Genomic DNA, 27,372 nt, shown 5'->3' with positions numbered 1-27,372 from the left:
TAATAAATTAAATAAAATTTATTATTTTCAAAACAACAAAATGTGATATTAGCACCTTTTACAGATCAGAAGTAACTTTGTTACTTAGAAACATAAAAGTACAATTTAGATGGCATAAAATTATCAAGCTTGGCATATTAAAAGCAGAGTTTATTTGGATAATAATTAAAATTGAATTTACTCTTAATTTTTTATTTATTTTGTTTGTGTCCTGAACTGTAAGGAACCTCTTTGGATTTTCCAGTTCATGAGGACCAGGCAAAACACAGAGGAAACCATCAATATTAGTAAAACAAAGAAAATTATGTTGCCCCTAGCTTCTCTTTCACATTGTTAAGCAAATATAAAGCACTAATTTTCAAAGGAGATCCCATATTTAAAACTTCAGCCTGCTGTGTTTTACTACAAAGCTTCAGTGTCACTATTTTTTTCTTTGCATTTTTCCTCTTACTTTATTTGAAGACTGAAGATATGATTTAAGTAGATTGTACATACTTTCTAACTTCTTTTGCTTGTCCATAGATCTTTTCCAGGGTGTCCAGTTTCACGATGCCATTAAAAAGCAGGTTTAGCCAATTGCACTAATATGTAGATACTTCATCTCAATGCTTCCCCATGCTGTTTTCATATTACTTGTACTGTCAGTCAGCAGAGCAAATGCTTTACTATTCAACATTTTCTGTAGGACTGCACATATTCAACAACTGATATATTCTGCAGTATATCCCTTCCCTCCCTTTTCAACATTTTTGTAAAAAAGTTGGTATTGTTACCATGAAGTTTATGGTTCTTCCTTCCTTCCATCAACCTTTAAGTGCTGAATCAGTACTTTGTTGATTTTCCCCCGTACAGATTCTATTATAGGTTCATATTCTGCCTGTAAAAGAGGTTTGCTCAAAGAATGTATGCTGGGCGAACTTTATGATAGTAATTTAATAGGTTCCTACCAATATGCATTTTCTGCTATTGATAGTGGAGTTCAGAAGATCATACTGCATATGCAAGATCTTGGTTACTTTTCTCCTGATCTTCAGCTGTCATCTTATCTACAAATGAAGTTATTAACTATTTCTTTGGATGCAGTTGTTTTCAATCTTCATTTACTTGAGAAGCTGTTGCTGATAGGGAAACTCTTTGTGATGATGTTGGTGTTACGGAAGGAACAGAAAGAGGACTTCTGGAATGAAAACATTGAGAAAAGCTAGTTGCATATTCATCACTATGCACATTCATATCAATTCATAAAGGATATTTTAAGTCTGCAGGACACTTACATGGTACAAGAATATGTTTTGTCATCCTTATAGTATTTGAAAATGCATAATTCATTTGACAGTATTTGAGTTTTTCCTCAGTAGAACTTGCAATGTGGAAATGCCTCCAATATGCTAGATGTTGGTCTTATCATTTTGCTGAGGATGGAGAAAATGGCAAGGCACTAATGTTCTGCATCTAGGAAGAATAAACCATACGAATTGTTACAAGATGGAAGACAGTTGGCTCAGCAATACTGCAGGTGAGAATGATCTTGGAATTGTTGTAGTTCACAAGCTGAATGAGTCAACGAGGTGACGTGGTTGCAAAAAAAGGCAAATGCTATTTTGGGCTATATTTATTTATTTATTTATTTATTATTTTTTCTGTTTATTAACACAAGTAGCACTTCCAAATTGCATGATATTCTAGTTCCCCTATACTCAGCACTGGTTAGGCCTCATCTGGGCATCACAGCTTAAGAAAGATGGAGGCAAAGAGGAAAGGGTTCAGAAAAGGGCAACAAAGATGATCAGAGGGTTGGAAACAAAACCCTGTAGGAGAGGTGGAAAGAAATGGACATGTTTAGCCTTGACAGAAGACTGAGGGAAGATATAACAACACTCTTCAAGTACTTGAAAGGTTGTCACAGAGGTCAGGATCTCTTCAGGATCATCCCACAGTGCAGGGTATGGAATAATGGGCTCAAGTTACAAGGAGCTACACTCCAGCTGAAGAACTTTCTGACTGTTAAAGCAATGTGATAATGCAGCTAATTACCTAGGGAGATGATGGGCTCTTTCATACAAGAGGTATTCAAGATGCAGCTGGACAGTTGTCTGAGAAGGATGGTTTAATTTGAAGTCCTGCATTGAGCAGGGGGTTGAACCTGATGGCCCTTCCAAATCTACTATTCTTTGATTTTATGAAAGAAAAAATACTGCCTAGCTTAAAAGTAAATGCTAAGTTATGAAAATGAGGGTTTGCAACTAAGTATCAGCTTAGTAGGGTTATGGAGACTAACACAGTTAAATTTAAAATCTTACCTTTTATATAAGTATACTTTTTTTTGCTCTGTACTTTCTTCCAGTCCTTTGAGGCCTAGCCAAGAGGACAGAAAGAGTCCCATAGAGAAGGAATGTATCTTGCTCTAGCATTTACAAATAGTCTCAGTTTACAACCTAGGACTTGAGTGTTCTTGTTGCACAAGACTTGAAATGAACCGATAGCATATGTAGTCTTACAGAAACAAATACTGAAAACGTTTTGGAAAATATTTTGAACTAGAGGTTTCCTTCATATAATATGTATACAAGGATACTGTCCCTCACAAAAAGACAAAAATAGAAAAAGGATCCTTCTCACTGAACTTCTGTCCAAAATATCTCAAAAGAGCTTTCCTGGATAGTGGTTTTCATCACCATGCATAGAAAAACTAAAAGGTAACAGTAGTCTGTAATATGTAAGGAATTGCATTTACCCAGCGGTATCTGCACAACAAAGGCTATTCAAATTTAGTTCTCATGCAGCCTTCCTTCCTTCCTTCCACCCACCCACCCACCCACCCACATAAGGCTCTTGCTCTGTTGCAATGTTAACACCCGTAGTCAGTTTCTTTCTTAAGCCTATTCACTGTGGAGATAACAACAACTCTTCCTCTTCTCCATTTTCCACATTGAATACTGAAAGAAAAACGCTTTATGAACTATATTTAATAGAACTTTTGGCACTGGTTTAGACATTCCTTTGCAGTGTTTGTGCTTTAAGTTGTGCAGCTGAAACATTTAAACTTTGCCCTATTATGTGGCATGGGAACTAGAAGAAAAGTGGATCATAAAATTAACCCTGACATAAACATAACTTTTAATCATTAAATGATTAAATATTTTTGTCATTAAAAGTAATGACAAATATTACTTTTAATTATACAACACAAATACTTTGCTTTAGTTTTTGTTTTAACTCAAGGAAGGTGGCAGGTTTTGGAGAAATCAGCCATTTCAGCCTATCTACATGCTATGTGTCATTGTCTCCCATATACTGATTCTCTGTTTGGAAGAGTGAAGCCATTTTAACTCTCCAGGAGACAGGTATCTGGAATTACAATGAGTGTTTACACATTTTGGACAGCGCTGGCATTGCCCTATCAGTTCTCTTAACTGTTCCAGATTTCCAAAATATAGCTCCCCTTGCCCTTTCCCAAAGTTACAGGAAAGAGTAAGAGCTAAAGAGCCAACATTTATGGAAATAATTTTGGTACATGGAAGGTGAAAAGATACTGACTTTCATATATGAAATATTATTAATTCATCTTATGTAGACTACACATTCAAGATAAATACTTATGGCCAGGATAGAAAACAGATCTCAAAGTGAAAAAAACAGCAGTTAGTTGCAGTCCCAAATTAGTTGGGTTACAGTTCCATTCATACAGTTGGGATATGCTTCCAAATCAGTGAAGTCTGACATATTTGTTTTTCTTCAGAAAACAGAATCTATTAAAATAAAAATTCTAACCCTAAAATAGGCTGCCAGTTTAGAACAAAGCAAGATTGTGCACTCTTTCTGCAGCTTTTCATAGAAAGTGGAAATGATATTTTCAGGATAACAAATTCTTATAAATTACCTGTGAAGCATATGCAAGGATATTACAAGCTGAGGTTCACAAGTAGTCTGAGAACGGATGAGCTTGTTCTTCGTTTGGGCAGCAACTATAGTGCCATCAGACAAAGAAAATCGATAGACAGGACTGAATGCTAGTCCCTGCCTCAGCACTGAAAGCAAGCACAAACAAGAAAATATTAGTAAGGAACCCACACTGCTGCAGGAATATTCACATGAAAGCCTGGACTCTGTCCATTAACATCGTCTTCCTAAGAAGCAAGAAAAATCTGCTATTCCTTTTGCAAAATCAGCAAGGGTGTGTTATAGAAAGAGCTAATGTTTGGCAAATTAAGACCAAAGAGCAAACATAGTAGAAAATAAGGGGGGCAGCTTTGGCAAAACTGGGCATTTACCTGTAGATTTTCTTCTGATTCAGGAAGGACTTCCATCCACTGCAAACACAGGAGACAGTGATTCAGAATTAAAACTAATTAGCCTGGCACAATACTAGTTGCAGCATCCAGATGAAGACTGCAAAGCACACTGACCTGTTCTGCTTCCAAAAACAAACACTGTTAAAGACACCAACAAAGATAAAAGAGGTTGACCACCACAGACCTTGATTCAATAGGTAGATTAGGATCCCCAAACACATGCCAACCTGCACCATGACATAAGCAAGAAAAGTTGCATGCTCTGCCTACATCACAGTCAGGCACTCCTAAATGAACTATAGGCAGTCATACAAATGGAAGGTGTTTATAATCACACACAGCACAAAATAATAATTAATCAGCTATAGAATCTTCCTGAATGACTCCATGCATATGTGCAGAACCCATATGTGTGATGCACAAAGATCAAGATGAAGAACTGCATTCTCCTCTATCCTAAATATACGTAGTACAGGAAAATCCAAGGATCGTACTTATGTCCAAAGACTATCAGATTAATATTAAGATGTATTGGCACTTTTGCTCTTTTGCAACACCTAACTTCTTCTGCTAGGTATATAAATGCATTCTGGAGGGATAGTGAGATACAGCAAAGGTTACTATAATGGGATCTATGCTGGGACCAATTGACGGCAAGAGAAGGGGACGGCAGAGGATGAGGTGGCTAGATGGAGTCACTGAAGCCGTCGGTGTGAGTTTAGGGGGACTCCGGGGGATGGTGGAGGACAGAAAAGCCTGGCGAAATGTTGTTCATGGGGTTGTGATGGGTCGGGCATAACTTCACGAATAACAGAACATAATGCCAAGTTGCCCCCCATTCAAATCTCACACTGACTTTGATTCCACTGAGCAGTCTTTGACAAGGCATTAACCCAGTTCTCATGTAACGATGAACCTATTCGCACATCATGTCAAAATACTTCAGCACCTTCCCCTCTCACATTTACCCAACCTCCTTCCCAGGATGTTGGGAGTAAGAAGGATGGCGGGTTTGGGCAATCATTCCCATGGACTGCTGACTGCATTCTGGACAATGATTCAAAATCAGAAAGTGAAGCACATTTCAGAGCGATTGGGCAGCTGGGGGTCACTCAAGATTTTGAGATGCAGGAAGAGGAGGAGGTTATCTCAAGGCCAGCAGTTTGCCAAAGCAGGCAGATCCTGGGAATTGCAAAGATGTACAGCAAGTGGGAGTGCTCCATGAGGAGAAATTCACAGATGCAGAACAGCTTCCTCCTACCCTGTGCTTGACCCTGTAACTAAGTGTCAGCAGAGATAGGAGACTCAATTGAATAAGCAGCATGTGGAGAGGATGTGTCCTTGCCTTCAGAGAGCCTTTCCTGAGGGAATGGGGTCCAGGCTTCATAAGCAAAGGTTCTGGAGGTAATCACTAGAATGGGTTCTACAAACTGTTCTGTGCAAACGCAGAGATCTGTTATGGATTATTTGTACTTTGGAAGCAATAAAGAAAGTTGCAAGAAAAATGCTCTGTGGTTGGTGATTGTTTGAAGAAGGAACCTTGATCTACAACACAATGTAACATTTAGACTGATGTTCATCAAGGTCCATTTATAGCCTATACAGGAATTGAAACCAGTTTTTGTACTTGCTTACAAATGCTGGATTAGAGGTGAACCTTGGCCAGCATTAACCATGCTTGGTGTTGAGGAAAACATGATTTTGAACAATGGTTATGGGCAGTAAAGAAAGGCTGGGGAAATCCAAGGTGGGACAGAAGAGAGGCGCAATCCTCACTGTTCACAAACCAAATCAAACCAGAGAAGCAGAAGTCAGAGTGGCTATTAAATTGCTTATTTCAAACTTTTTCTTCACTGTGAAACTTTATGAACTAGTTTCAATCTGAATTTTCCTGAACTGACTCAAAACTTCTTGCTTATGGCAGGGTTATCCAGTGAAAACATATTTTTGCCCTGGTCTTTCCTACCTGCAAATTCTGAAGGCATTCCAAAATGTTTATGTCAGGTAAAAAAAGGTTATTTTAACGATTTGTTTTCCACATCCTTATTTCCTCTGGTGCAAAAACACCCATTTTTATTGCTGATCTAGGACCTGCTTGCAGTTTTCCTGTATCAATCACGCAGCCTATCCAGTGACATTCAGATGCTGACAATGCCAGACTGGCTTCCCCACCCCCTCCTCCAGACTTGCGACACTGGTATGGTAGGATTCTTTCCCTGTTTCTGTCTTCAGGTTGTACTAGCACGAAAGACACTTAAAAATTATTATTTTGGCAGAAGGAAAACAGGACGCACACATTAAACCACCAGAGGAGTTTATGAAGAGTTAAGAATGTGAAGAAAAGCAAAGCCTACGTTAACTATGCAATAATATAAAGTAAAATTTCAGACTGAAGGTATGTCATTCTTTTGGCCTAACCTTTGGGCAAAACTCTGCAACAACATGCCTTTTAGTAAGGAACAGGGAATTCCAACACTCCTTTGTCAACAGCTCTGATCGCTAAAGTTTAGCCATTTTTAATACAAAAGAGGTTTCACTCTTCTACCATAGGCTTTAGAATTGTGTGTGTGTTTAAATGCTATTCTGATAAATTATTTCTATATAACATTATAACTTTCATAGTTTTATAATGTATACCAATAAAATAAAAATGAATAAATATTAAACAAACATAGGGTAATAATTTAAATTGAATCTGTTCAGAATCTGGGGTTGCAAGGTGGACAATTCCACCTGTTCTGTTTATGCCTCACAGCAGTCCTGTATAAGATTGTTGTTCCAGGATCTATTTAAAACCAAGTAGAAACAAACTTCTAAGATTACCAGGATTGAAAGCATGTTTTGGAAGACATTTCAATTCAAGTAAATTGGTCACTTCCAGCTCACCATCTTCCTTACTCTTCCAAATATTCCAATGTAGATGTCTAAAGGCTATGTACACTTCAGCCGCAGTTTAATAGAAACCTGATTTTCTGAGAGTTCAGTGCAGTAAAGCTCACTGTAATTCTATCTGCATGCCACTTTAAACAAAGACACCTCTTCCCAATTTGGAAGGGAGTTGCAACACAAATGCTAAATGATATGCATCCTGCAGAATGCAATACACTGTAATAGAGAAGGTTCCAATAAGAACCCTACAGTGTTTTGTTTTATTTCTTTTGTTCATCAGCCATGTCCTGTTTTGTTTTGTTTTATTGTATTTAGTTTATTGCATTTAATGGCTTATTTTTATTGTCATGTTATGATATGTTTTTATTAGATTGTAATCTGCTTAGAGGGCCCTCAGGCCAATTTAGTGGGAAATAAGTTAAAGAAATAAAGAAATAGAATTGAAGGGGAAAAAATTCCTCAAACTTATGCCCCAGTTCAAAGACTCCCCTGTACATGTGCATACCAAGCCCTTTCTTATTAAGCATACTGTATGTAACAGCTGTATTGTCCATGCATTCTTTTTTAGACATGCACAACAGATCTCCATGTAAATTTGCATGGCAAATGTAGTTCTTCATCTTAGCAAGTATACCATTTTATAATTAATAGGTACATGTTACTAATCTACAGTTAGGTCCTTCTTATTAAATTTCAAACTATCAATGTGTAAATGATGCTTAGAATGCATTAGATTAATTTACTTATCAATTTATTTATATATAGATAGGCAAATACATAGATGATCCAAAGCTGGCACCTGAAAATGGTGCTGTCACTTAATCCGAATAATTCCTCTTGGCAGGAAAAAATGCACCATTCATTTTTTAACATACATATACTCTCTAAACATACAGTATATCACAGGAGTACACACCTCACATTTTGTAAATATCTTATTATATCTTTTCATGTGACAACGCTGAAGAAATGACACTTGTAAAGTGGTGAGTATACAGCTTGTATAACAGTGTAAATTTGTTTTCCCCTCCAAATAACTCAACACACAGCCATTAATGTCTGAACTGCTGGCAACAAAAGTGAGTACACCCTTAAGTGAAACTGGCCAAATTGGGCATTATAAGTTATTTTCCCTCCCCGGTGTCATGTGACTCGTTAGTGTTACAAGGTCTCAGGTGTGCATAGGGAGCAGGTGTGTTAAATTTGGTGTTATCACTCTCACTCTCTCATACTGGTCACTGGAAGTTCAACATGGCACCTCATAGAAACATAGAAACAGAGCGAGTCAGAAGGGGCCTCCCGGGCCATCTAGCCTGACCTCCAGCACCAGCTGGCTCCGCTCACGACATGCCCACCATGTGGACGTCCAGCCTATCCTTGAACACCTGCACCGATGGGGCCTCAACGACCTCTCGTGGAAGCCCATTCCACACCCTCGGGGTCCTGACTGTCAGGAAGTGCCTCCTGGCATCCAAATGGAACCTTGACTCCCTGAGCTTTGCTCTGTTGGAGTGCATCCTGCCTTCCTCTGCAGGAGAGAACAGGTCTCTACCCATCTCCATGTGACATCCCCTCACATACTTGTATGTCGCCAACATATCCCCTCTGAGTCTCCTCTTCTCCAGGCTGAAGAGACCCAGTTCCCTCAGTCTCGACTCATACGGCATCCCCTGCAAACCAGCCGCCAACCTTGTGGCCCTATGCTGCACTGACTCCAACCTGACTATATCCTTTCCTGGGTAATGAGGGGCCCAAAACTGAACACAATACTCCAGTTGCAGGCGCACCAGAGTCGTGTAGAGTGGTAGTAATACCTCTCTTGATCTAGAATCCGCACTTCTGGCTATGCAACCAAGGGTGGCGTTCGCCCTCTTGACCACCACATCACACTGCTGACTCATATTTAGTCTGCAGTCAACCGGTACCCCGAGGTCCCTTTCAGCCACTTGTCACCTAACCGGTACTTATGACAGCTATTCCTATGCCCCAAGTGCAAGACCTTGCACTTATCCACATTGAACGCCATCCTGTGGTCTCCTGCCCACTTCCATAGTCTGTCCAGATCCTTTTGGATCTGGAGTACCTGCTCCTCAGTTGTGGCCACTGCTCCAGTTTTAGTGTCGCCTGCGAATTTGATCAGCAGACTGTTCACCCCTTCTTCCATGTCGTTAATGAAAAGATTAAACAGGATCGGCCCCAGGACAGAGCCCTGGGCGACCCCACTTGTCACTGGCCGCCATCCCGATGATTCCCAGCTAATGGTTACCTTCTGCTTTTGGTCAGTCAACCATGCCCTAATCCACCGGACAGTACTTTGGTGTATCCCAAAACTCCTCAGTTTCTCCACCAGGATATCATGGGGCACTTTGTCAAAGACCTTGCTGAAATCCAGGTATACCACATCCACTGCATCCCCTCCATCTAGCCATCTCGAAACCTTGTCATAGAATTCCACAAGGTTTGTCTGGCAGGACCTGTTTTTGCGGAAGTCGTGTTGTGTGGCTGTCAGCCTCCTCTCCCTATCTAGCATCACTAGATCTCTATTATGAGCCTTTCCATTGTTTTTCCTGAAATGGACGTAAGGCTAACAGGTGTATAATTCGCATGTCCTTTCTACTACCCTTTTTGAAAATTGGGACCACTGATGCCACCCTCCAGTCCTCTGGAACTTCACCCATTCTCCACATGGTCTCAAAAGTGGAGGCCAGCGGGCATGAGAGAACCCCTGCCAACTCTCTAAGTACTCTTGGGTGTAACCCGTCAGGGCCTGGCGTCTTTGTAATGTCCAATGCCCTGAGGAGCCCCTCGACTTCAAGGGGGGTGACTCTAATCTGTGCCCCTAAGTCCCCAGCCTCATCTAATCTCCTATGCGGATATCCCCCATCCTGCTTTGGGGAGAACACAGAGGCAAAATAGTCATTTAGCATCTGTGCCTGTTCCCTCATATCAGTCACTGGATCTCCTTCCTCCTTATTTAGTGGTCCCACCACTTGTCTCCCCTTCCTCTCACTCAACTCAGCAAATTCAAGTATCTCAAAAGAGCAGCGGGATTGATAGCTTTCCAACCCTAATGTAAAGCTGAAAACAAACCTTCCTGTTGCCAATTACTCTCATGCATTTGGAAAGTTTATGAAAAGGAAGCACACTCAGGGTTTTTCTTTTCTGCTTGTTCTTTCTCCCTGATCTGAGCAATTTCCAGGTCCTTCAACATGCACAAGGAATAATAGTTCCATAACCATAACCCAAATCTTAAACTGAATCCAAACCCTACTGTCACCCTATACCCACCTGCATTTGGAAAGTTTTGACAAAGGCAGCATGCTCAGGTGTTATGATGCCTGATATTTCTTTCTCATTTCAGCAAGTTCCAGGCCTTAAAATGAGCACAGGTATCAAGACTTGCCTAAGCCTAACAAGAACCTGAAGCAAAACCATAACTTTGCTCTTATTCAATACCCCATGCATTTGGAAAGGTTCAATAAAGGCAGCATGCTCAAGTTTTTCATTTCAACTCATCCTTTCCCCCTCATGTCACAAAGTTCCAGGCCCTAACACATGTACAGGGACCAATAGTTTCATAACTAAACCCTATCCTAAGGCAGAACCCAAACCCTACTATTCCCATTTATTTGTAAAGATTTGGCAAAGGAAATGCCCTCTGGGTTTTATTTATTATTTATTACATTTGTATACCACCTCATAGCCCACTGGGCTCTCTGGTTGCTTTACAGAGTAAAAACATTTACTCTGATATTAGGAGGGTGAGTACCCGGAGAAGGGCTTTCTCTGTGGTGGCGCCCCACCTATGGAATGTGCTCCCCAGAGAGGTCCGCCTGGCGCCGTCATTATTTGTTTTTCGGCGCTAGGCTAAGACCTTTTTATTTAAAACTTATTTTAAGTGTTAATTTATTATGTAGGATTTTTAAAAAATTTTAAGCCAAGATGCACCGGGTTTTAGTATTTTTAGTGTATAATTTTTGTATGATTTTGTTTGTTTTTGTTGTGAGCCACCCCGAGGCTTTGTTGTGATGGGGAAGGGCATAGAAATGTTTTAAATAAAATAAAAAATAAAATAAACATTTAACAAGAATAAAACACTGCAAATAATAAATTCAGTTAAAGCCAAATACACAACATTGACAACTTGAGATGGTTAAATAGCAATACATGGCGTAACACAATTTGCATAAAATAATAATAAAATTCATCAATATATTAAAACAATGGTGAATAAATAGGGTCTTTATCTGGTGCAGGAAACTGAACAATCACTGTGCAAGGCACACCTCCTTGGAGAGCATGTTCAAAAGGGTCAAGTCTGATTGTTTTCCTTGTTTTATGGGTCTTTCTCCCTCAACTCAGCAAGTTCTGGGCTCTTAAACATGCACAGGGACTGAGAGTTTCCTAACCCTAATGTGAAGTGTAACCTGAAACTGAACTGAAACCCAGCCATTGCCCCATATGCCCATTCATTTCAACAGTTATAGGAAAGTGACTACTGTTTCTCCATGTCAGTTTGTTTTTTCTTCCTCATCTCAGCAAGTTTGAGCTCCTTAGATGTGAACAGGGACTGATAATTCTTCACTTTGAACTCTAACATGAAGCTGAATGCTAACCCTCCCTGTTAATCTGTCCTCTGTATACAAACCCTAGATAGAGATTTTTGAAACCCTATCATATGGATCCAGAAATGCCTTGGCAGAAACAGCTCTTTTCCTTTTAAGTGGTAATAATTGGTATGTAACACATAAAGTTGCTTTGTTTGCTTTGGCAGCAAAAAGATCAGGAAAAGAGAATTAGACAAAATTGCTATAAACTGCATTGGATACTCAGAGTTAAATCAAATATGAATTTCTGTTCATACAATATTTTAATTTATTATATTTATATTGTTGGCATTCTTCATTTTGTTGTTTATGTGCATTCATTGGTTTATTTGCCAAGGCCTAGCACAATAAACTTTTTGAGTGACTGACTGATTACCCTACCTATGATCCCATGCATTTTGAAAGTTGTAGCAAAGGGAGCATGCTTGGGATTTTCCTTGTCTGATCACTTTTTCTCCTTCATCTCAGCAAGTTTATTTATTAGATTTGTTTAAAATCCTGTTAGCTTCCTGTTAGCACCACATATATGCCATTACAATATAAAACCAACAAATAAAATTAATGGAATAATAGTTAAAATATATAATAAAACAAACAGAATGAAATCACAGTAAAACGATTAAATATAGAACTTACATTAATATAATTAAAAACCCATACATTGATGTAAATAGTCTAGATGGTACCAAAGTTGTGTTTGAAAAGGAAAGGTTTTGCCAGGTGCCTTAAACTCAGTAAGGTGGGCACCTAGTGAATCTGTAGTGGTAGAGTGTTCCAGAATTGGGGTGCCACCACAGAAGTTGTCCTCCTCCTTGCGGCCTCCCCCTTAACCTCCTTGGGGAAAGGCACTCATAGGAGGGCTCAGTTGAAGATCTTAAACAACAAACAGGAATATACGGAGTAAGGTGTTTTCTAAGATACTGTGGCCCCATGCTGTTGGGGCTTTTTATATCATAGGTAAAACCTTGAATTCGGCCTGAACAAGAACAGGCATCCTGTTGGAGAACAAGTGCAGCTGATGGAGAGCAAGTGTGGTATGTTCATGAGAGCAGGTCCTCATCAGCAGCCATGTTGTCCTCTTTTGGATCATTTGAAGAGTCTGGACCATCTTTATGGGAAGCCCCACATATAGTGCATTACAGTAGTCTGGCCTGGAGGTTACCAGTGCATGATTGACCATGGCAAGGCTACTCTCATCCAAATAGGAGTGTAGTTAGTAAATCAGCCAAAGCTGATAAAAGGCACTCTTGGCAACCGAGTCCCCATGGGCAACCAGGGAAAGCTCGGAGTCCAGGAGCACTCCCAAACTATGAACCTTGTCCTTTAGGGGGAGTGCAACCCCATCAGGACAGGTTTACAATCTCCCAGTTGAAATAGGGGTTTATTTGCCAGCAGTACTTCTGCTTTATCAGGATTGTGCTTGAGTTTATTGGTCCTCATCCAACTCATTTCTGAGTTCTGATACTGATTGAGGGCAGAGACCGCCACACCTGGGTCAAAGGCAACTTAGAGACAGAGCTGAGTAGCATCAGCATACTAATGACACTTCAGCCAACATCCAAATGACCTCTCCCAGTGTTTTCATATACATGTGGAAAAGCATGGGTGATAAAACAATGAGGAGATATTCCATGACATAAATGCCATGGTGCAGAGTGATAATCCCCCAAATTGCAGTCCCTTAGATGTGTACAGGTATAGGACATTTCCTAATGCTAACCCTAAACAGAAGGTGAACCCTAATCCTACTGCTACCCTATAATTCCATGCACTTGGAAAGTCTCGGCAAAAGCACATTGCTCAAGGGTTTGCTTGTCAGTTTTCTCTTATTCTCTCATCTCAGCAAGTTCCAGATCTTTAGACATGCCCAGGCACTGATCAGTTCCTAACCTTAATCCTAAACTGAAGCTGAACCCTAACCCTACTTTTGCCCTATATTCCCATGCTTTTGCAAATGTTCAGAAAAGACAGTGCACTTGCAATTTTCTGTTTCATTTCAGCAAGTTCCGGGCATTTGAATGCACAAAGGGACTTATGCTTTTCTAATCAAAACCCTAAGCAGAAGGTAAACCCTGACACTAATGTAGTCTTATACTGCCATGTATTTAAATAATTCTGGGAAAGATTTTCTCTGCCAGCTCTCTTTTTCTCCCTCATTTCAGCAAATTCCAGACCTTTAAAAGTGCATTGGCACTTATTTTTTCTGAACCCTAACCCTGACCTAAAGCTGAAATTTAATCCCAGTATTGCCCTATGCTGCTATGCATTTGGAACAGTTCAGCAAAGGCAGCACACTAAACTATAGCTGTTGCTACAGAGTTCAAAACACAGTTCTCTGCTAGGAAGCAGTTATAACTGTTGCTGCAGTTGTTACCAAAACTTTCCCCTTTTGAACTCTGACTTGCCTTCTGTTCCTATCTATTTCAGGGATGGGAAACATTTCTCAGTCCAAGGGTCATTTTAGAGAAGCTCATTGAAAAGGGGAGTGCATTTCAGTGATTGCTCCCCTGCCCCTACCTCTTCTTCCCTGCAGAGGAAACCTCTTATCTCTGATCAGCAGCTACTGAGAAATAAGGAAGCAATGTTAGAATAAAGCTGCAGCTTTCCCTATAGTTCTTTCTTCTAGTATTTATTAAAATGTTTTTATTCTACATGTTCTATTACAAAAACTGTACTACCATTCTGTTTCAATGAGGTAGATTATTATTTCTTCAACTGGAGTCTTGGATATAAATCTGAAAAACAACTTAAGTCAGCACTTTTCCCTGCTAGGATAGAATGCTCTGATACCTATCACAGAAATGATATGACTGACAAAACAAAAACTAGCAAACATGCACGCATTTTGTTCTTTGCCTTTCAGAGACATTACTATGTCACAGAAACCTCAAAATTCACAGGAGCACACTATGTGCACAATTCTTAGTTGATCATCTGATAAAGTGGATTCTAATACACAAAAGCTTCTGTCATACTAAATGTGTTAGTTTTTAAGGTTCCACAAAGGTCTTTATCACTTTCCTAAACAGGGGCTAACCCTCTGGAGTTCAAATTTCCATAGTTCTAATCAGCAGGATCTTATCAGAACAGTGCAAATGATTCTAAATACAGAAAACTTTATGCACTTTACCTCCTTGTCGATGACACTCCAAATACTAGATGGCACTTCAGCTTTCTGTACTTTATTGGCAACAGCTGCTTCTTTTGCCCAGAAAAAAGGGCACAAGAAAATGCACGCATACACTAACTACAAGGAGAAGAAAGTAGCAGAGTTGTTTAAGAAGCTTATGTTTGCCACTAAGTATAGCAAAGAAGCATTGGAAGCTAGAGTGAATACAGTCTCACTGTCAGAAACTCTCACTATTGTGAGTCTGTCACCTTGCTATTGCAGCTATCTAGGATGTGCCATAAAGGGCCTTCTCATTAGGCTGGCAGGCAGTTAGGAGAGGGCCCTTTCTGCAATGGTTCCACATATAATATAAGCTGGTCCAATGAACTCCATTCTTATAAGTCTGCAGTGAAAGGTTCAAAGGCCCATTTATTTTGTGCCAGTATTACATATGTTTGGCTTGCCTTGTGATTCTCCTTCCCCTTGCAATGATGATGCAGATAGACAGGCACACATCATGGTTAAGTACCATCATTCTATGGACTACACAATAAACAGGTTCATTCATTGTAGAAGTCCCAGGTACAAGTAGAAATCCTAAAAGAAGTTTAACATTTGCTGTTCTGATTTAAAAATAAGATATAGTTGTAAATCCTACAATGCTATGTTATACTGAAATTCCACAAAGGTTTATTTCTTGGTGTTTGGATAAGACCTGGATAAAGAAGTTTAAAAACAAATTATTCCTATGAAAAAACAACTCCTGATTAAAAATAGATGTGAGATTTAAATGCCATTTTAAGAATAACTGAGAAATTCAAACGTATTAGCAGTGTCTTACTTGCATCAACAATTTACACTTCTTATATCTGTGGACAACCAGACGTCCCACACTGATAATTACTGAATAAAATACTTAATTTAAATCAAACATGCATAAAATGTGTTGCTGACAAAAGGCAAAGTGTTCATTATGAAACTAAAGCTATGGAACATACAAGCTATGGCTTTTAGCATATTCCATCTAATTTGAATTATATACCTCCATGATAAACTTCAGAATAAACACAAATCACAATTCTGTTATTGTACTGCAAAATAAACCAACCCGTTTCCACATTTCATGGTTTGTTAAGTTTACAGCATGCATAAAGAAAATGTTGACCTGCCAAAGAGGATGGCAGAAAACATATTCTCAATTTCCCCAACTTCTACTCTACACTGATGAAAAGAGAAATGCTGGTGTGGAAAGTGGCAACATGATTCTAGAATCAGCCACAACTGAGGACTTGGTCTATTTGGACTTGACATAAACTCTAGACTACTGTAACTGAGCAGTACCCTGCCTTCTATCCCTTGTCATGTAAGCTAGACTGACATTTGGTTTCTTTTATTTCTTCTTCATATGAATAGCTTTTTAAAATTCTCCCAAATTTGTGGTTAAACTGACAGTATCATCATAAAACTAAAACTGGAAAACAGTGCAATTAAAACTACTTGCAGGAATATTAAAATAAATTAAAGTACATAGATTTTTTACAGCATTGGCTTTTGCACCACACACACACATTTTAAGTTTCTAAACAAGGACAATTGTGGGAAATTGGTGAGCTTTTATTTCTATCATACTTGGGACTCTTTTTATCATTGGCTAGAGAAATGGGACTTCATATAGATTTAAATATGTTTTTAAGTCATCACAAATGGAAAAAAATGTGGGGGCTGACCCGATAGGTCCAATGTTTCTGATGATTGATGTTGTTTTTAGTTTTTCTTTGTTGTAGGGTTATAATTTTGAATAAAAGTTATTATAAAAAGAAAAAGCAAAGAAAGCCATATTAACTTCTTTAACTATTGCAAAAAATGCATTAAAGAGCAGGATAATGAAAGAAAGAAAATTGGTGAGCTTTTTTTCTGGTTGCAGGAGAAATAAAAGCAGTTTATTTTACCCATTAGCATTCAGGAGTACCAAGTAGCAGATTTTCAATAAATTAATCTTTCAAAAAGTGGAATGCATTTCCACTTGTGTCAAATTCATATATACTGGAAAGTATATAGAAAGATGTTGCAGTAGTACTTCTCAAAGTATTATTAGAAAGCATAAAACCAGTGAGAGACAGGCAAACTTTTGGAAAGCTCAGTCTGTATGTGAGGATTTCATGAAATGAAATCTAGTCTACTAAACTAATGACATGGTAAATATTTTAGTTTTTACAAGATGCCACAAGAGACTGTTTTTGCTGCAACAAACTAGCACACCTTGTGAGAACCTTCAAGTTGTGAAGCCCTTGCAACCTTGTTTCTGTTGTCTAAAAATTGTTACATTTCATCATTTCTTCCATTTGTCTCAGGTTAATTCAGAAGCTCCAACACCCACAGAAGTATCTTGCTAATTAGCAGATTATTGTTGAACAGCAATACAAAAATAACAGATAAGGCTGGTAATATGTGCATTAAATAAAAGACTAGGCACAAAGTCTTATTATTGTATGTACTCCTGTTTACTATCGTTTCAGTTCTTGTGTGTGCCAGTTAACTTCTTCCAGCCTGGGGAGAAAAGGTGGCAACTGCTACAATGAAATTGCTGTCCATGGGAAATCTGGTTAATCTGTTCTCATTTGTATGGGTACTAACAGCAGTATCTAGATCTGTGAAGTCCTATAGACAATAAGAGGTTATGTAAGACATGTACGGGGCAGCATTCGTTAAAAAAATTGTAATACTGAGATGTTCAACCATTGTAATAAAAGTATTTAAAAGTTATTCCCACTGTTTGTTAGCTTTAGTAAGTTTTTTAAGCTCACATGAGCCTCCGATGGCCATGTGCTGGGCCCAACTGAACAGTCATCCATCTCACATAGCAGAGCTATGAAGTTTGAATTATTTAGTATAATTGCAAGTGGCCCACATTCAAACCAGGTCTGTTGCACTACGGGAAGTATGAGTTAAAAAAAGAAAGGCATTCCCACTGAAATCAATTACTTACACTCAAGTAAGTGAGCCAATTCCACATGGCAGTATTTCAATCAGCAGGGAAGCATCAGTCACTCTCACAGGGTTTCCCCCATTTTTCAGAAGCATACTGACTATTAGCTAGCTACTGCTGCAGTGTTAAAAGCTTAGCAGGAGAGCTATGCCATCACCAGCCATGTTTACCTTACAGAAAGGGGAAAGCAAAAAGAGGAGCTCCAGCTACATTTTGCACATACCTTTGCAGATGAAGGTGCCACAAGATCAACAGGCACCTTCGCTGTTCAAAACTAAGAGATGAAGTGCAGATCACCACAGAAAGGTTTTAGGAGGCGAACTAGGAAGCAATATGCATCTGCACTGAACTAAACTTAGCAGTCTGCCATATGGTCGTGTGAGGCCAGCAGCACATTCTTATTCATTAGGAAGCATTCTGCCAGTGTAAAAGCACAAGGCCCATCCTGCGCTCGCCAAATCTGTTTATTTTTTCAACATTAATGCACAATATATCATCAGCTTGCTGAAATCTCCTGCAGTGCGTATTTGAAAAGCGCAGCTGCACTATTTCCTAGCTTGTTTACTCACTGAGACTGAATATTTGCTTCACTCCCTTCTTAACACATGGTCTGTTGTCAGCAAATGAAAGCTACTTATAACCTAGGAGGAGTGACAGCATATTAGCCAATCCAGCATTGCTAGTCGTCTCTTCCTTTTTCTATTCATTTGATGGCCAAGAAAGGAAAGCTGATTTAGTTTCATTTTTATCCCTTATCATGCCCACGTGTGTAAATTAGTTTAGTGAAGGAAAGGGTAAACCCAGACTGTTGAAACTGAACACATTAAGTTCCAAACTAAATTCAGTTCTTGTTGCAATGGCTAATATACCCCCGGCATGTATTTCATTCTATTGTGACACTTAGATTCAACACTTTCTCCCTTGTGATAGCAGAAAGTAACTTTTCCATCAGATGCAGCAGAAGCTTTTATGAGCCATAATAAACCCAGGGATAATTGGGAATGTTTTATTATAAGCATCCAGTTATTCAGAGGTTGTAGAGTGAACACACCAAAGCTCTAACCCCCTCCCCCCGATGTGTAAATATATATATGAGTATGAAAGAGAAATAGATTAGGTTAGATTAAATAAAATAAATTGTGTTTAAGCAGCCTTTGGTTCTGCCTGTATTAGTATTCATTTTGTCAAATCAGGGTTTACAAAGTCATTTCCATGGCTGACCTTCTAAATGTGATTTAGATGCAATCCCTGGACACTATCACCCATAGATGCAATCAGTGCAGAAATAGTGCTATGACATGGTCAAATATGATAAGCAAAGGCAGAAATAATATATATGTATGCATGTCAAAGGCATGAGTAAAGCTAACTGCAAATATGAGATTTATTGGGAACCAGCATTATGTTTGTGCTTGACAAATTTCTAATATTTAATCTTGTAAGATTTTTTTGGGAACTGAATTAATCAATTTTCTGTAATACTTGACTTGATAAACCTGATTCCAATGTTAATTAAACATATCAATTTTTGTTCAACCTTTTCCAAGATAAGGCTATGCGATGGGATGGCATACAAATACTCTAAATAAATAAATAAATAAATAAATAAATAAATACTAAGCAAATCTGTTTTGTCACTCTCCCATAAATTCTGTTATTTTTAAAATATGCCTTTCATTAGTATTCTTTCCCTTCAAAGTTGGTATGATTCACAAATAATTTGTTTAAAGAGATATTTTGATGTGCCTATGAAACTGTATCATACTTTTAAAATCTCACATGAAGAAGGCTTGCCATTTCAGCATAGATTTGTAATTGATTTTAACTGAGAGGACAATGCTCTGACTGAAGAAGAACCAATGGTGTGACACACTGATGCCTTGTTCTTCTAGGAGTGAAACTAATGAATGGAACCAAGATGGGATTAGCTTTCAATATGCCATCTTTCTACAATGGCACTTGATGTTTCTCATAAAATGAGAAATTTCTATTCTAAATTGAACCAAAAAGTCTCTGCTGAGTTTCCAGGAAACACTTCCAGAAACATCAACTTCCATCTTCATATATGTTCTTTGATAGTATCAGCATATATAATTTCAAGTTCTGGAGATGACTGACTTCCTTTGAAATGGCTAAAAACTAAGTCACTTCAATAAAATCCAGTTATGAACTCCAGTTGACATTGATAAAGTACTATTTTCTAGCTTTAGTCACCATCTCAGTGGCAGACACAAACAGAAAAAACATGAATTGAAAAACTCTCTTTTATCCAATTCCAACAGACTGCTTTATCACTTTTCTTTTGACAAAAATGCCTGAGCTGCTTGGAAAATAAATGCCATATCAGATAGAAAGCTATGAAAAAGCCCTTTTAATCAATGGTGCCTTGGTGCTAGTTTTCAAACAACTAGTAGAAACTCTGAGGTGTGAAGATTTTTTTAAACTTTTGCTTTAGCTTCACAGAAAGAATAGCTATTCCAACAAAACAACAGGCAACAATATGGCATGCAGCAGAGCTAACAGAAATGCACATGAAAAAATCAGACCCTACAAATTCTAAGCCCAAGGCAGGGGTAGCTCATTCCAAATGCTCCCCCTACCCTCAGGGTGTTTTAAAAAACTACACTTCAAAACAGAAGGGCTACACACACATCCTACATGGTTTTACAATACATTTATGAGTCCCATGATGCACAGCTGCTACATGCTAAATGTGCAGCTGCCCATACTTCCTTTGTGCATCACACACATAAAGAGAGTCCATGCACTGAAAAGCTGTCCATGATGTCATGTCATTTTCCTGCACACAGCCATGATGTTCACACGGCTGGCACTAAAGTTTTGTTTAGTGAATAAAGCAAGCGCAACACATGGATGTTAGATCTGGAGCACCATGTGGTGATGGGGTGGCACAGTCACAGTGTTCCTTTCAAGGGGATTCTTTTTTCAGAAGATACATGCTATCTTCAGTGAGCTGTAACAAAACAGCAGAATTTAGGCACGCTTCATAAAAAGTTCTCTAAAACGTTCTAACTGACCTGATTCCCAGTAGATCAAGACATTCCTTGCATTTTCTTGACTCAGCCTCACGTGGTTCAGAGGAATTTTCAGCAATCCCATTAATCTTAAATACATATCTGCAACTGAAAGAGAGGGAAGATAATGGAATGCTCAGAATAAAGATATATATTTTATATGCCTTGGTTCTCTCCACACTTAGTATTCCATTAGCCACTTTATTCCACCCATTTATGTAACTCAGGGGCCTTGCAGAAAACAAATATTATGTCATATTTTAATCAACCATTCTTAAGCAAAGACACTTCAGTCCATTTTGAGCAAATGTTATGCACAAAAGTAAATTTAATTACTTCCAGCTTGAGAATCAATACTTTTTCATGTAGGGTTGAAAAAAGTTTCAAAGTGTATAGCACAACAACATAGCACATGGGTGGCAATTCCTTCTTTGGAAGTTTCTTAACTGCAAACTAGGAGTAAGTCAACCCATTATCATAGTGCAGGCAGATTAACATTTGAGAATCTGGTTTTTTAACTTGTGGCTGTGAGCCACCCAGGGGCACTGTGGCATAATTGGGTGGCACACAAATGCAATAAGTAAGTAAGTAAATAAGTAAATAAATAAATAAATGAATAAATGCCAATTGCTGGAAAAGTGTAGGCCTGCAGCCAGATGGGTGACCACATGTGGAAGCAGAGCAAGGGGTTGGATCTGATGGCCTCTGGACTCCTCCCAACTCTACTTCTATTATATCACTGAAGTGCAAACCATGGCAAGTTTCCAAGAGAAGTTCCACACTTCTGGCTCAACTACCAAAAATATTTCTAAATACCATTATGGCACAGATGTGAGATATACATGGCATATTCACGGTTGAGTTACTGGCTGAGTAAAGATATCTGAAGAACAGATGGATGAAAGAAGTCTATGAAATTATATAAAAAGAGTGGGGGAGGTTGGTTGGTTTACCATTCTTCAGTGAAACTATATATGAAACTCTGGTTGGCCAGAGCTACTGACACGTTTGCTCCTAAGTGCCCTCTCCCGCCTGGCAGAGCCCGTTCATCCCCTTGGTATACACCTGAATTACGGGTGATGAAGCAGGTTGGGAGATGGCTAGAGCATTGGTGGAGGGATAAATCTGACCAAACACACTTAAGAGCTCATTATCAAGCCTATGCTGTGGTGGTGAGGGTGAAGAAGAAACGCTTCTCCACTTCCATTGCCTCCTCACAGTGCCATCCAGCGGAGCTTTTTCGGGTGGTACATCCAGGTCCTAAGAAAGATTCAGTACCACCCTCAATAACCCGCTGTGACGACATTGCCCAGCACTTTAAGGAGAAAATCCCTCAGATTTGGACTCCACTAGTGATTCATATTCCTTAGGGGAGGTGCCAATGTCACCATCTAGTCACATATTGTTGAATGAGTTTCAGTTATTGCGGCCTGATGATGTGGACAAGGTGATTGGACCTGTATGTCCCACCACCTGTTTATTTGATCCTTGCCCGTCGTGGCTACTGTCCAAAGCCAAACACGGGATTGGTGCCTGGATCCTAGAGGTTATCAACACATCTTTGAGGGATGGCCGAGTGCCTGCCCCCCTAAAGGAGGCAGTGGTCAGGCTGGCCCTAAAGAAGGCGTCCCTGGATCCAGAGATGGCCAATTATAGACTGGTGGCAAACATCCCGTTCCTGGGCAAGGTGTTAGAACGGGTGGTGGCAGGACAACTCCAAGCTCTCTTGGATGAGACTGATTATCTGGACCCATTTCAGTAGGGCTTCAGACCTGGGTATGGTACTGTATCTGCCTTGATTGCCCTGTATGATGACCTGTGCAGGGAGACAGGGGGAGTGTGTCCCTATTGGTTCTCCTGGACCTATCAGCGGCTTTCGATACCATCGACCATGGTATCCTTCTGGATAGGCTAGTGGGACTGGGAGTAGGAGGCACTGCTTGGCAGTAGTTCTGCTCCTACCTCGACAGCTGAGTCCAAAAGGTGGTGCTGGGGGACTTTGGCTCTGCACCATGGCAGCTATGCCATGGAGTACCGCAGGGGTCCATCTTGTCCCCCTTGCTATTCAACATCTACATGAAACCGCTGGGAGAGGTCATCAGGAGGTGTGGGCTGTGGAATCATCAGTACGCTGATGATACCCAGCTCTACCTCTCTTTTTCAACCGATCCATGTGAGGCAGTGGCTATACTGAACCTGTGCCTGGCCGAGGTAATGGGCTGGATGAGGGCCAATAAACTGAAACTCAATCCAGACAAGATGGAGGTCCTATTGGTGGGAGGTTCGAGCTCCTGGGTAGGTGACTTGGACCTTGCCCTGAATGGGGTTGCACTCCCTCTAAAGGACAGGGTCCACAGCTTGGGAGTGCTCCTCGATCCAGAACTGCCCAAGTAACTGCGGTGGCGAGGAGCGCTTTCCTTCAGCTTCAGCTAATCCATCAGCTGCATCCCTACCTGGAGGATGATTGCCTAGCGACAGCGACGCATGCATTGGTTACTTCCCGGTTGGATTTCTGTAACGCGCTATGTGGGGTTGCCCTTGAAGACAGTACGGATACTTCAGATGGTGCAAAATAGAGCAGCCAGGTTGCTGATGGGGGCTGGATGTTATTCTCATAAAACACCAGTCCTCTACCAGTTCCATTGGCTTCCCATCGAAGTCCGGGCTCAATTCAAGGTATTGGTAATCACCTATAAAGCCCTTAATGGCTTGGGACCCGGATACCTAAAGGAATGCCTTCTTCCATATTTGCCCTCCTGTCCCTTAAGATCGGCAGCAGAGGCCCTCCTCCGGGAGCCCTCCGTGAAAGATATTAGGAGGCAATGGACCCAGAGGAGGGCTTTCTCTGTGGTGGCGCCCCATCTGTGGAATGTGCTCCCCAGAGAGGTCCGCCTGGTGCCATCATTATTTTAGATATTTGTTTTTAAATGTTAGATAATATTTATAGGTTTTAATTGTGCAGCCAGGGTGTTTCTGGGTTTTAATTGTATTTGCATTATGTTTATTTAGTTATGTGAGCCATCCTGAGGCTATAAGCAATGGCATGGTATACAAAAATCCTAAATAAATAAATAATTTCCTCTTACATTAAACGTTTTGCTTAAAAAGAATGATAACATGCAAATGGAAAATTTTTATTCTGCCTGTTAACTGTAAGAACATATTTAGCACAAGACCAAGGTCACAATGCCATTACCTTTTTATTCATTTATAGATTCATCCATCATGCTCAAAGAGGCTTATATTTTAAAAAATGACAGAAGTAGCAGCACTAAAACAAGTTGATTTACAACCATGTATCAAAAGCCACAAATCATAATATAAAACCAGTTCAAAACAAACTCCTAACATAAATCAGAAATAAATCAAGCCAGCTGCCTTTAGAAAGAACTGTGTGAAAGGAGCAAGCCTCCAGACCCAGATATTATTATCAGTTCTTGGATTGCTTTGGAAAAAGGGGAAAGGTGCTTCCAGGAAGCGATTGCTCTCTGCCTCACTACCAAGACAAGACAGTCAAAACAGGCATATTTGTTGACTTGTAGTAGATTTTGGTTGCCTCCATTTAGATTCTTTTCCCTGGTCTGTTTTGGAATCTTCATCTCTGGATTCTTTTTCAAGGTGGACCACACTGGTTTGGACAAAGTGAAATGCATGTTAGTAAAGCAGAGAATGTACCAACTCCAGTTGTGTCAGCTAGTGAGCTATGGCATATACTTTCATGTCAGTAGCAGTTTAACATATTTTCACATGCAAAATTAACTTTATGAGGAAACCCAGATTTTAAAAGTGACAACATGTGTTTGATAGCCCTGGGCAGACAGGCTGATATTTACTTTGGATCAGGTTGCTCGTCTTATTTATACTTTTTCCACTATTTATACTTCTTCCACTTCACAGGCTATGTATAAATTGTCACCAATGGCTGCATGGCAATACATGCAACTGAAACTTCTGTTAAAATCTATGTTTGGTCTTGCTGCTTTTACAGCTTTAGAATCCCTGTTTTATTGGAAGAATTGACTGAAGCTGAAAAACCGCTTTCACCTACAATTTATGCTTATACCTATTTAGTACCAGTGAATGAATATGATAGACAGAGTCTCACACAAGAACAAACTAAAGGACTGAAATATGCCATACTTCCCAGCCAATGGAGTGCCTCACTATGATCTATTTCACAAGGGATTATTGGTACATTCATTCAGCAAAAACGGATGCTTGGAATATACTGAACAAACAATGCCTCTGTAATAAAGGTTAATAAGGCTCCCTGGAAAAGACAATAACGTTAATAAAAGCTGACAGCCGAACAAGAGGAAGAAAACCAAATATGAGATGGATTGATTCCAAGAAGCCACAGCCCGCAGGGCTGTCAAGGACAGGACACTTTGGAGACCATTCAAAGGGTCGCCATAAGCCGGAGACGACTGAACGGCACGGTCCGGAACAACAATAAACAGGCCATGCGGCGAGCCCCGCGGGACGATGGAGGCGGCCCCGCCTCCCCCGGCCAGGCGCACGCAGCAGCAATGCGGCTCCCCAGGCTGCGCTCGCACCCAGCGGCAGGCAGGCAGGCAGGCAGGCAGGCAGGCAGGCAGGCAGGCAGGGCCTGATCGGGGACCGGCAAGGGGGACTCCGAGGGCCGCGCCGCCGCCGCGCAGACACAAAGTTGCAGAAGTTAAAAAGCCTGCTCGGCCGCGGGCGCGAAGAAGCCGCCGCGCGCGCGCCCCCGCCCCGCCCCCTCCGCCCTCGTCTGACGCGATTGTCACCCAGGCAGCCCGGCTCCTCCGCTGGCTCTGCATCCGCCGCCCCTCGCCGGAGGGACCCGCTCCCCGCACGCTCGCCGGCCGCCCCCGGCTCCCAGCGACGCGACGCGCCGCTCACCCTCGCCCGCCGGAAAGAGCGCGCCGCGCCGCCCCGGCCCCATTGTCAGCCACGCAGCTGCCGCCCCCGGAGGCCTCTCTGTCGCCGAGCGGCGGGGCGCGGGGGCGCGACGCTCCCTCTCCGCCAGCAGCCCGTCCCCCGCCGACAGGCCTCGCTGCCCTCCGCCGAGCCCCTGCTCCCTCGCTCCCCCTCCCTGCCCAGCACCCCTCGACGGCCGTGCGCGCCTCCCACCCCTTCCAGCAAGACGGGCGAGGCGCCACCTTCCCCTGGAGGAGAGGCTGCGGGAGGGGGCAAACTTCAAGCGCATCACGGGTCCCTTCCTCGGACTGCATGCACGGGAGCGGGGGGCGGCCGCACCGCCGCCCTCGTGGACCGGCAGCAGGCGCCCGGGCGGCCGCTGACACCGCCGCGTCCTGCCTGCGGGCGAAGGCAAAGCCCGCAACTTGCCTCTTCCCGGAGGGGGGTGGCGGTGGCGGTGGCGGCGGCGCCGGCGCCGGCGAGGACGAGTCGCGCTGCCCCTTGCCCCCGCCCCGGTTCAGACGAGCAAGTCCCTCTCGCCGCCTCCCCAGCGCCCCGCGCGCAACCCGGACATTATCCGGCGCGCCCGGGAGGGTCCCTCGCCTACCCACCGCGGTCTGGCCCGCCAGCAGCCCCGGGGCCCGGGCGGGGGGGAGGGGGCGGGGAGGACGCGCGCCGGGCGCCTTCATTTACCGAGGTCACTCACGTCTCCGGCTCGTGTCGCCCAGGCTGCTGCCAGCGCTGACCTTCGCTTTGTAGGAGGAAGCCGGAGCTGCCGACTCTGCCGCGGCCGCCATGTTCCCGTTTTAATCACTGGCTACTTGTTTATTTCAATGGAGACCCTCCCACAGCTCACCGCCCTCCTCCTCCTCCTCCGCCGCTCCGCAAACCTACCCGGCGCGGAAGGAGGGGCTGGGAGGGCCGAGGCGCAGAGAGCAGCAGCGCCGCCGCGCCACTCCCCGCCTCCGCCAGGCGCAAAAGTGGCCGCAGCGGCGAATCCCCTCGCTCGGCAGGGAGGCGGACGGGGCGCGCGCACGCGCGCGGCTCGCTGCCGGGGGGCGTCGGCGGGGGAAGCTTCCCTCTGCACCGGCCCCCTGCGCGCCCCAAACGCTGCCCCTCCACCTTCTGGAGCAGAAAACAAACGAGCTCAGCTTCAAGCCGCGGACGGTCTCGCACTGAAAGCCAGTCCAGCCAGTCAATTTTGGGGTGCTCTGCTCATCGTGGGTACTTCTTTCGCCTTCGGCCAGAGACAGGGGAAATGAGCACTGTTTACCTTGCCGCCTCGATGCTGCGTCGCTTTCGGATCCCAACAGTTCTTTGACCTTTAAAAAAAGCAAGGCAGCCCCTTCCCCCAAGCTTTAATCTCAAAGGCATTGAGCCAGCGTGGTACAGGGGACTGGGACTCTCAGACTCTCAGTCCAACCTACCTCACAAGGTTGTTGTTTTGGGCATAATATTGGGAGGAAGAGGTGGTGGTAAGCCACTCTGAGTTCTATGTAAGAAAAAAGTGGGAAATAAATCAAATACATAAATACAGCATGTACAAAGAGAA

The 27,372-nt window shown here is 41.9% G+C and overlaps 1 protein-coding gene across 9 annotated transcripts; it reads right to left on the bottom strand.

Annotated features, from left to right (window-relative positions):
* LOC123020395 (nuclear receptor coactivator 2-like) lies at positions 1-26,740 on the bottom strand. Of its 9 annotated transcripts, none has more exons than XR_006414083.1 (6): positions 26,567-26,716; positions 20,922-21,026; positions 4,272-4,310; positions 3,881-4,028; positions 1,275-1,452; positions 1-1,177 (listed from the first exon to the last, which is right to left on the bottom strand). XR_006414083.1 is itself a non-coding variant. In XM_044424081.1 (6 exons), exons 1-4 carry the CDS (start codon positions 26,615-26,617, stop codon positions 4,291-4,293), a joined length of 372 nt encoding a protein of 123 aa, XP_044280016.1. In that variant the 5' UTR covers positions 26,618-26,740; the 3' UTR covers positions 1-1,177; positions 1,275-1,452; positions 4,272-4,290. The 9 variants fall into 9 exon arrangements, 4 of the variants coding, with proteins under 4 accessions (XP_044280016.1, XP_044280015.1, XP_044280012.1 ...); XR_006414081.1 differs by having other exon boundaries at positions 26,514-26,714; XM_044424081.1 differs by lacking the exon at positions 3,881-4,028 and adding an exon at positions 24,391-24,546 and having other exon boundaries at positions 26,527-26,740.
* Between the last annotated feature and the right edge of the window lie 632 nt (positions 26,741-27,372).

Source organism: Varanus komodoensis, unplaced genomic scaffold (assembly GCF_004798865.1).
Source record: "Varanus komodoensis strain SLA01 unplaced genomic scaffold, ASM479886v1 scaffold14_1, whole genome shotgun sequence".
Taxonomy (NCBI): Eukaryota; Metazoa; Chordata; class Lepidosauria; order Squamata; family Varanidae; genus Varanus; species Varanus komodoensis.
This window is presented reverse-complemented; position numbering and strand designations above follow the sequence as displayed.

Coding starts and splice junctions, on each gene's coding strand:
- LOC123020395 (XM_044424077.1), bottom strand. CDS start 26,617: ATGGCGGCCGCGGCAGAGTCGGCAGCTCCGGCTTCCTCCTACAAAGCG. Junction 24,547..26,526: donor GGGCGACACGAGCCGGAGAC/GTGAGTGACCTC, acceptor TGTCCAAACCAG/TGTGGTCCACCTTGAAAAAG. Junction 4,029..20,921: donor CTTGATCTACTGGGAATCAG/GTCAGTTAGAAC, acceptor GCTTGCTTTCAG/TGCTGAGGCAGGGACTAGCA.